The following is a 10,876-nucleotide window of genomic DNA, read 5'->3' as shown; positions in this document are numbered from 1 at the left end:
AATGTTGCTCAAGCCCCTCATTCTAGGGATGAGGAAATGCCAAATTTACTAAGTAGTTTTGTAACTACTTAGTAAAAGCTCAGATTGGAGCTTACGTCTTTGGGCTCTTGTTGATAGCATCTTGATTTTTAGAAAGTTTTAGAAGTTTGAAAAACATAATCTCATAATCTAAAGGCTTTATGCATTTTTATTTAAGGCCAGGTCTAGTTGTTTTCATTAAGTTGACTAAATAAGCTCTTTTTATCATAAAGGGGACTTTAGAGTACATAGAGAGTAGGTTTCGAGCTAGAGGCAGTAAAGGCAAAGAAAATGGGCTTGTAGTTAATACCTAGAACTAGATCCCAGTTCCAAACACTTTACATACTCTAAGCTTCCGTTTCTTTGGCTTTAACAATGGGAAAAATAGTGCCCATGAGTAGGGGGTCAGAGGATTTGAAAATAAATGTAATACAGGTTAGAACGTAGCTACTGCCCGCTGCATGCTAGTGCGGAACACTTGCTGATGGACTCCTTTCCTTATAAGCTAAAGGTTTCAATGTTAATGACTAATATTGGAAAGCACGATTATGAACTTTGAAAACTACTCTCCCTAAAAACACCACTAAACAGGCATCTTCATATGTGTGTATATATAAGCTAGACTTGTAGGCAATCACTTAGCCCATAGGATAAAAAAAAGTAAAACTTTTGGTAATAGCAGAGAACTTATAAATTGCACTTATGAACATTCTGTTCAGTGTAGACCCCTGGAGAAAAAAAAGTGATCTGTCACTGGAGGTTAAATTTTTTTCTGTTTTATGCTGGTATAAGAGAGACATCTGTTTTTCAGTAGCAAATACCACCTGTTTCCAACACCTTCTCTTATCTGCCCTTCCTTCCCTTAGATGACTTGTTAGCTACAGAGAAAAATGTGGAAGGGATATGGGAGTAACATACTGCCTGCTATCCACATTGGGAAATAGAAGGGTGAGTTAAAATCACATCTCTTTGGACACTGGTTTCATAATCCTTTGATAGGGATTTAGACTGCAAATATGTAATCAAATCTTGAGAAAGAATCGAAACTTTAGCAAAATGTACTAGAAACACTTTGTTTATTCCATCTGCGATAGCCTCGATTTCTGGATGTGTCAGCTCCACCCTGGATCCTGTTCAATAATGTTTAGTAACCGAACTATCAAAATATGCTTAGTGAGAGGTGACTTTAAGATAGCATAGATCTTGAGAGCCACATTCTGTCAGTGCCTCTGATAAGCAATATGGCATAATCAGGCTATATTTCAAACTCATTAGATTCTCAAATAATATGTTAGATTTAAACAAAACCTAAATGTAACACAAGTTATATTTTAAAGCCAATATGAAATAAGGGGTTCATGGTTTTCAAAGTATACTCTCACCATTGCTAGGTTCAGCCACATGGGACCAAGGTGTTATAAATCACTACAACTGCCCATTATCTATGCATCCCTAAAGGGATATGCAAGGTATTCTCTGGCCTGAACCTTGCCTGGCAGGACTGGAGGCAGAATTATTTGTTTTACATGCCTCTTCTACGAGAACTTCAAGAAGTTACAGTAGTTACGTCCACACATGTAATTAATTTCCTTCATAATGAAATGATTTGTGGATTCGGTTCTGTCAATAAATGGCATGGGATATAAAATCTAAAACTCTGTGGATTTGAATTCAAATATCATAGTATAGAGATAACCTGTGTACTATCATATCTCTAAAACAGTACTCTGAAAGTCTGCAATTAAAGAAAAAAGACAGCCCATAAATTAAAATTGCTTGTCAAAAAAGTTATCTACTGTCAATATAATGTGTAACTTCTTTTAAATCTAAGGTGTTTCTAAATTAAAGCTTTAGGAAGCCAAATGAGCTTCTCGTGCGAGGATAAAAGTCTCCAATTTCCTCTATTGTGGTAATACGTAAGTTCCAGTATTTTCAATCCTGACTTAACAAAGGTCAATAAACTCTGATAAGATGGAATATTAAGAACCTCCAATATTTTTTTAGTTCTTCCTCCCTCCCTACAACCTTCTTTGCACATCAGGAAGATGTCAAGTGTTCTCACTCAAATAGGAATACTGAAAGAGACAAGCCAACTTTTTCTCACTCTCACGTCTTTGAAATCTTCTAGTAAGCTCAGTTTCTCAGGCACAGACTCCAGATGGTCCAAGGCCACGCGGGTACTCTGAAAAAGAAAACATACGGCAGCCAAACATTATAAAAAATTGATCAATACTCTCAGAATCCAAGTACTAAAAATCACTTGTACCATGGTTAGAAGCAGTTCAATCTATAGACAGTAAAATAAGAACAGATATCATAGTATTTCTGAGATAAATACTTATTTTTTAAATCAGGAGAATTATTTCCTTTCATAGAGCTTATGAGATGCATTTGTAAAACTGCCTCAGATATAAAAACTCTTCCTGGATAATTACTTTCAACTGATATGCTATGAAAGTTTCTATAGAGCATTTCATATTAATATTAATTTACAAACCTGCTTCAGTGAATATCAGAAATAAAGCACAAAATATATTGAGAAACAGATGAATTTGAAGTTACTTCTCTATGGAATATATTAGAGATCTTCCCAAGTTGCCATTATACACAAGAAAAGAGTTCCCAACCATTATTTTACTTAAAAAAGAAGAAGAGGTTCTCATAAAATTTGGGAGAAACATCTGAAATTAAATATTTATAAGAGGGACACAAAATCCTGTTGATTGTAAATAAAAAACTTAGTCTTTAATTAGCTTTGATTATACCCACCAATATAAACATTAACAGGGAATGATCTAAACATTATTTTAAAGGCAATATGAACCCAGAAGTGGTAGAATAGCCTTGAGACCAGAGAATATATCCTAGGCATCTCCATATTCTTAGTCCTGTCACAGGCCCAGCACGTCAATGTATTCTTAGTCAAAAGATATTAGCTTTTAAATTTAAAACAAATTGCAATTATTCAATGAAATAAACCACAAACCCTGTGGGAAGAAAGTGAAGTGTCTTGTGATAACCTGGACCTATGTTTGCACAGTGTTGCTGAGAAGTTAGTGGCCACCCAATAGTCCATATGCTGCTCCCCTACATCCCCCATGTGAATGGTTCTGAACAACACATAATGAGTACAAGTGACAGGTCTCACTTATAAGCTTAGTTAAGACCCTATGTGTTCCCACTTCCATCCCAGCCCCTGCTATGAGGACCTTGGAGGCCACGTGCTTCAGATGGCAGAGCTACAAGAGAGAGGAGAGCTGTCGGCCATATTGGACTTCATGTGAGTGAGACATCAACCTGTATTGTGTTTAGCCATGAGATCTCAGGGTTTATTAGTTATTACACAGAATAAATGCCTTAATTATTAAAAATAATGCCAGAGAATTACATAAATTATAGGTTAATCTTTTTTTTTTTTGGTGGGAGGAGGCTCCAAATTATGAGTACATGAGCATTTTTTTCTCAGAGGAAGTTCAGTTTTTCTGGAACCAGACAGGGTTAGGAACTGATGTTACCTCATTTGGTATGTCCACTTACACTTAATCTTCCTATTTTAAATCCTCTGTCTCACTCTAGTGTTGTGGTCTACCTTCACTTCCAATCCAGAACTTCTCCAGAACACACATGTATGTCTCTGCAGGGTTTGTGTTGGGGTGGGGACGGAGACAGATTGTTAAGGGTCTACTCCTCCTTGCAGACATTTTCAATATACTCATTTCCGCCCTCTCCTTCTGGAGTAAATGGTACATCCAATTCCAAAACCTCTCTCAAAGTCTGCAGGGTGAAAGATATTTGCTCTCCGTTGGTATCCCTTTGACAGATGCTTGCGTTTTTCCTTCTCTGCTTTGAATCATTTTACCATTTCTCTAACAGGATTCTCCAACATGGGAGTTATACATGTCTTCTAGTTGTCAATGCATAAATCAGTGTTTCTCTTTCTTCATATTCTTTTCTAATGTGATTTTTAAGAAAGCAGAAACACTCTAACTTCACCATTTTGAAATTGGAAGTCATATGTCCTATTTCTTCAAGTTCATAAAAATCTTCCTTTTCTAGTTCCATTTAAAGGCTTTAGTATTTTCTTCCTTCTGTTTAACATTTATATGCTTGTTAGTTTTTTCTTTTTGCCGCATGTGCTCACTTAAACACCCATGCATTTTAAATGGCTTCATTTAATTTTTTCATGTGTAGGAAAGATTTATCAAAATGACAAGTTTCTTAATATAGGCTCCAACATGTAGGTTTAGGAGAGCAAGTAATTTTAGCCACCATGTGTGCTATATTCATCAATAGTAAAATTAATAGATTTCCTCAGTAATTATATTGGCCCTTTAACAATAAAATACAAATCCATGCTGTGGTGATTTTAAAGCAAATTTTTTTTTTTGTATCAAAAAATACCCTCATAAACAATGATTCAAATAGACTTGCAATTTGGAAACTATTTCCCTTTTTTTAGTCCCATAAATTTTCTCATTCAGAAGTGACCCTCTGAACTAGGGAGAGGTATGTTAAACTCATTTTGTTCTTAAAATAAGCACATGATTTCTTTCCCTACTATAAAATTCAGCATGTTACGCAAATATTTTTGTTTAAAATTTTCAATCAACCAGGTGACTGCATGAAGAAATTTTTTTCTTGCATATTTTCACATACTAGTTTATTTTGACTATTTGATAGTTTTTGGATGCATATTCAAAATGGCTATATATATATTTTTTGCGTGAACCTTAAGAAACTCCTTGGCTCTTTCTTAAGTACAGCTATTTTTCCTACTCTCCGCTCCCACCCCCTACGTCTCCATTAATATCTTTAAACTTTTTCATCATCTATTTTGGTTGTGGCTTACTTTGTATTCCTTTTATGTGTTGTTTCTAAGCATCTTCCTTAATATCAGAAATAGTTTCTGGTTCACATGACTTTCCTTTCATCCTTACAGTCTTGTCAATCAGGTAACACCAAATGTATATCTAGATACCACAGAATGATCCACAAGACAGAGATGGCACAGTTCCTGTTCTTCAGGAGCTTTTAACTCATGGGGGAGAGGGATGAGGGAGAAGTATGCATATGCAAAAGATGTAAGAATTACAGAAAGAAAAAATTTACTGCATTTATTTTAAGGAAATCATGTATACAGATGCTGAGATTTTTAAGACCTCTGCAACAGTAAGATATGAAATAATGAAAATAATGAGTCCAGCAGGCCTGCAGGCATCTCACATCTCATAATTTCATGAGTAAGTGATATTTGGGGGGAGCATATTTATTTTCTGATTGTCGTGGTCTCTCTGTATGCATGTGAGTGTGCTTAAAACCATCACTTCTGCATATAGACTTAAGAGTATGCATATACACGTTCTTTTTTTTTTTTTTTTTTTTTTTTTAAATAACGTGAGCTGCTCTGAGGTTCTATGATTAGAGTCTGGTCACATTACATGTCACTTCAAGTTCACTTTTCCCCAAAAGCTAACAGTGCTAGAAAAAACGGAACCATTAGCAGATGGATAATCTGAATAAGGAACTTACTGGTTTTCCAGTGCCATAAGGACCCATATAGTATGTTAGTTCCTAGGGCAAAATACCTCATGCAGAGTCAGGGAAACTTTCTATTTTTTAAGTTGGTTAATTTTTTCTGCCTCACCCAGTCCAATGCTTTAAAGGGCACAGACAAGACCCTACTACTAGAATTAAGGGAATAATCTCTCCAGTTATTCAGTAATGGCACCAAATGACAGGTGCTTAACCTGTCTTTAATTTTCTTGGGTGAATTTTCTAGAAGAATTAAATGAGACATTCACAAAAGGGTTTAAAGATGGTTTCTCTTTTGAAAATATTATAAGATAGTAAATTTCATATCAAAATTAAAAACAAAGAAAAATTCACAATTAAGAACCCACTTAATAAAAAACCAATACTTTGTGTAGTAACACTTGGTTTATCTCAGAGGCTTAAGGAGCTGGACTCCCACTGAGCTAAGGGCAGTGACAAAGCAAATGATCAACTGCTCCTAGCACTATAATGAAAGATCGAACAATAAAAATGTAACTCAATTTTGAATATACTTCTTAATCCTCACACCATGATATGCTGTTATATGTGTTATTCCCCATGACACAGATGAAGCAACTGAGAACCAAAGTGTAACGTCAGTCTGGTGGTGGCAAATTTGGAGTACGAATCCAAGCAGTTAGAATGCAGAAGTGGCAGTGTTCTTACTACAGTAATACTCTGATGATAAATCCCCAGAAGCTGTAACACTGTTTGATATAAATTCCTAATCTTCCCTCACTATCAACTTTTGGCATCTAGAACTTTGGAGATATGTCCCTGATGGGCATATTTATGGAAGAGGAGTTTCAAGATGGACGCAGGAAGCGGTCCATCTGGCCAGTGCTGAAAAGTGTGTGCTCAAGACCATGCATCCAAGCACATGCGAGCTCAGGAGGGCTCAGGATTTTCCATCTTTTGATTTGAGGAAGTTAGGTATGAGATTCAGTTTTATGATGCTCACTAACACACCCTTTTCTTTTTTGTAACATTTTGCAATAATGTAGCACACTATCTGGCCACAAGAGGTGCTTCGGTCGTTGCTGGCTGTAAAGACAAAGGCAGAGTTACCACTCTCTGATCCATCCACCAAATCTTGGCTTCTTTATTAAAAACTGAGAAATGAAAATTCTGTGGTTTCATTTATTTTCTCTAGATGAAGGCAAGATCAAATGGTAGAAACAAAAGTGAAATTCAAAAATCATGTCCATTCGGCTCTGTGGCTCTTGCACCTAGAGGTGGGTTTTGCTATCCATCTGTCTGAGAGGGCAAAGAATAAGCTGGCAATTTTCCTATTCCAAAATCTTCAACACACACCAAACTGCCATGTAGTCGAGCACTTTGTACTGGTCGGCAGTACATTTTTCCTTAGTTGTTCCTTTGTTTCAGACTACAGGGGAATTGAATAATGAATGTAGTATGACAACATATATAGCAGTGATTCCGAACTAGAAAGGGGCTTCTTTGCAGTTGTTAGTTTCCTGTCTCCTGCAGAGAGAGCTTAGCTTAAGAAACAGATTTAACCAAGGGTATACTTTGCTAAATATCCTTCTCTCTGTAAAAATGCACATGTGTTTATTTTCCTCGGAATGTATAACAACTAGCATTTTCTGAGAGTGCTGTTGCAATCATACATTTTGAGGGTTAGATGATAAATGAAATAAGGAGATGCTATATTTTTATTTTAAAAATAAGCATGTGCATTTTTGGCACTATACAGATGTTAAATAAACAAGGTTATGAAGCAGTTTATTTGGGTTCAAAAATGCAATTCTATTTCCTTTGGAAAGAGATCCACTGCAGAACTTTCTTGACAAATGGCTAAAAGGTGGTAAGAGGACCTGAGTAAACAAATTTCAAGGGGAGGAAGGGTGAAATCATAAAAAGGATAGACTGTCTGCCTTTTTACTTGTGGGGACTTGATCCAGCACAGCTGTATCGACTTCATAGGGCCCTCTTTTCATCCAAATTGTATCAGGAGCTCATTGAAACCAAACCGAACAGTAGCAGAGAATAGGCTGGCAAGTCATTCTGTGGCTGTACATCCTTCAAAGGGCCTCAGTGCTCAGAGTTGTGTGGATTTCTCAGAATACCAGAAGAGTCCTCTATTTCTAGATTGTGTACTTTAAGAGAGTTCTAAAAATCAGACACCCACTTAGATTCAAGTGTTTATGTGTATCTTGGAGTAAGAGGGTAAATAAGGGTGTTACCTAAAAATACCAGTTCACGTTGCAATATGACATCAGTGACTGTGTTTGAGCTAAAATCCAGAAGAATTTTTGTCGGCAACAAATTCTATGTCTTCATATAACAGCATTCTAGTCACAAAAAGAAGAGCTCCTTTAAAAAGCACCCATCTATGAAATTTGAGAACAGGTGGCATATCTTCATTGAAAAACTTGAATAAAAAAGGTTTTCTAGATCTTTTCCAACTCTCATTCACAATAATATTTTTAAGTGAAGAACTATATGAAGCCTACAGAATTTGCCATTGCAGATTACTGCTTTCTTATTTTTAGACATGACCAAATTTTAAGTCATAGTCAACCCATGATCTTATTTTTTTTAGATTAATTGGGGGAGTTTTTTTCAATAATACCACAAATGAGTTGAAGGGAAGACAGAAGGAATACACAAATGTATCTCTTCCCCTTGAGGTCCCTGAGATTTCCTTCCTTTCCTTCCCTTGCCACTTCCTGATGTGAGGGAAAATCACATACGAAAAAAAAATGAAGACTAGGTTGATGTTCTCTGTATGCCCTTACCACACTGGTCTATAGGCAGGAAGGTCTTGAGACCCACAATTTAATTTCTGTGACACCATTTTCTTTCTTAAAATTGAAAATAAAATGTATTCCCAAGGCAAAGAATTTTAAGAACATTTGCCTCCAAGATACGACTGCATGTTAATAAGAGGCAAACAGCATATGCAAAGACTTCCTGGAAGTGATGGAGTTTAGCCATTTCCACTCTGGTGGCAGGGAAAGAGACCATGCTTCTGATTCATTGGTCCCAGACACATATTTCACACTGGCAGATGAAGAACAGGTGAGGGGGAAGGCAGGCTGAACAGGAACTCAGCATTCCTGATTTGTGGATCTGCATAGTTCTAGTAATGTTACTTGTGTTTGTGGTTTCTGGAATATCACTCTTCCCTCCCCTTTTAAGCTTCCGTCTTTAATTTGCAAAATGGGGATAAACACTGATGATCTTTGTTATCTCATACCCACAGGGTAGCTGTTATTATTAAGTAAGAGAGTGAATGTGAAAGCCTCAGATACTTTCCAAACAGCAGGTATTTTAAAAAGGCTGATTCTGTGAGGTACTGTCAACTCTGGTAATTCTCAAATGCAGAAGAGGAGGTCGGTGACACTCTAAAATTTGTGACACTAATAAAAATCTGTCACAAAATTAGATGCAGAAACAAGGCAAACTTAATTAAAACTATATCCAATATTTAGAAATACATTTGCTGTTCTGTAGACATTATCCAAAACACAAAAGGAATAGGAGTGTAATGGCACATAAATACTTTTATACATACTGTGCCCTCAGTGGAGAATGTTCCCTCCTGTTTCCTGAGCTGGTTAAAACTTTTCCCCCCAATACTACGAGCACTTTCAAGCATACTGGAAATCTGAAAGAAATTTACAAAGATCACCCATACACTTATCATCTAGATTCTACTATTAATATTTCATTATATTTGCTTTAACACATACTAACTCATCTATCTATCCCTATGCGTATCCACTAACCCAACTTATTTTTTGGATGCCTTACAAAGTAAATTATATACATCAGTACACTTTCCCCTATAGACTTTATCATGCATACCATTAGCTCCACTTGGATTTTTAATTTTTAAGTACAAAATTTATGTTCAATGAATCTTAAGTAAATCTTAAGTAATATGGTTAAATTTTATTACCCTTTATCATTTCCTTAGGGAATGCTCTCTCCCGCCTTTACTGAACCCATCAAAAAGCTCTACTGTACCCTGAGCCTTTCCTCTGCAACACTTACCAGAAATAAATCACATTTATTTTGTGATTACCTGATTAATGGTCGTGTTGACTCTGGGAAATAAGCATCAGAAGGGTAGGGCATATTTGTCTTTACTCGCCACCGTGCCCCTAGCACTCCACCCAGTACTTCCATAAAGGTGATACTCAATAACTATTTCCTGAATGAATAAATGAATGAATGGGTTTTACTTAATGACAGAAAGGTTCTCATTCATTTATTCAACCTGCAAACATTTAGTGAATGCCTCCTCTATATTAGACACTCTTCTAGACTGAGTTGAGGGAGCTCACAACAAGATGAGGCCAAAGATGCCTCTGGGACAAGATCTTAAGAAGCGCTTTTTGGCAGTCAAGTTTTTGATATTTAATTCCAAGTGAGATTGAAGGTCTTCTGAGAACCTTGGGCAGAGGAGGGATATGCTCTTATTTACAGCCTAAAGTAAATCCTTTGATGTTGTTCTCGGATCACTAGTCCCTCACCCCCAAGCAGGAGCATTCCTGGTCTGGGGGGACTGTGAGAAGTTGGCATAGGCATCTCATTTTCAGGTTAGAGTCCTGCAGAGCAGCAAAAACTCTGAGACACACCTCACGGGAACCGTCCGTTTGGCACTCCATGAGAAATTTACTGACAGAATGTACCGTATCCCTAGAAAGTTACTGCTGTGTCATATCAAAAGCCCTTGATTGATCCAAAAACATACTTTGTGACTGTAAGCACTTGGAACTGTCCTAAATGTCCATAAAATAGATTCTCTAATAATGTTGGATTATTTAGATTAATCAGTTAACATTCTTATTGTGGTAGTCTTCTGTCTGAGGTGAGACAGCAAGATACAGTGAAAAAAAAAATCACTGATTAGAAATCAGGAGACAAAAAGTTCTATCTCAGCTTTGCCATAACCAGTTGCATGAACTGGAAAAATCATAACCCATGGGCTTCAGTTTCCCAATCAGGAAAAGGGGAAAATTTGATCTAAAAGTCTCTAGGAGACCTTCTGGCGGTAGCAGCAGTCACTGTGGCTTTAACGTCTTTTCCACAGTAGGTTGGGGGTCTGATTTTTAAGCTTAAAAGGTTGGAAATAATGTAAAAAATAGTTTCAAAAAGAGAAAGTAAAATAAGGAGAAAATCACATATGGGATTTTAGGAGTTAATACATACCCAAGAACACCTGTGGGGTGGAAAAACCTTCACTCCTTTATAGCAGAAAGCAAAGCTAATGATTACATTAAAAAAACAGGAAGAAAGACATCTTGATCTTCTTGGGTGTTTGCTCCATCAA

General features: G+C 36.6%; 1 protein-coding gene and 1 long non-coding RNA gene across 14 annotated transcripts in view; one reads left to right on the top strand and one right to left on the bottom strand.

Moving 5' to 3' along the window:
* Window positions 1-10,876, bottom strand: part of CEP128 (centrosomal protein 128) — a 408,542-nt gene that overhangs the window by 22,020 nt on the left and 375,646 nt on the right. For 9 of the 13 annotated variants that reach the window (XR_004286107.1, XM_032344794.1, XM_032344793.1 and 6 more), the window contains 2 exons: window positions 9,113-9,205; window positions 2,123-2,200 (listed from right to left, as the gene is read on the bottom strand). Coding sequence is in view for 12 of the 13 variants with exons in the window: in XM_032344794.1 (XP_032200685.1) it covers window positions 2,123-2,200; window positions 9,113-9,205 (171 nt within the window). In the remaining variant the exon portion in view is untranslated. Of the gene's footprint in view, window positions 1-2,122; window positions 2,201-9,112; window positions 9,206-10,876 lie in introns of those variants that run through there. The other 4 variants (XM_032344799.1, XM_032344796.1, XM_032344798.1 and 1 more) reach the window with 2 other exon arrangements.
* LOC116591679 lies at window positions 883-6,687 on the top strand. The gene is made up of 3 exons (XR_004286116.1): window positions 883-966; window positions 3,212-3,298; window positions 6,576-6,687. It is a non-coding gene; the product is annotated as an uncharacterized LOC116591679 (long non-coding RNA).

This window comes from Mustela erminea, chromosome 5 (assembly GCF_009829155.1).
Source record: "Mustela erminea isolate mMusErm1 chromosome 5, mMusErm1.Pri, whole genome shotgun sequence".
In the NCBI taxonomy this organism is placed as follows: domain Eukaryota; kingdom Metazoa; phylum Chordata; class Mammalia; order Carnivora; family Mustelidae; genus Mustela; species Mustela erminea.
This window is presented reverse-complemented; position numbering and strand designations above follow the sequence as displayed.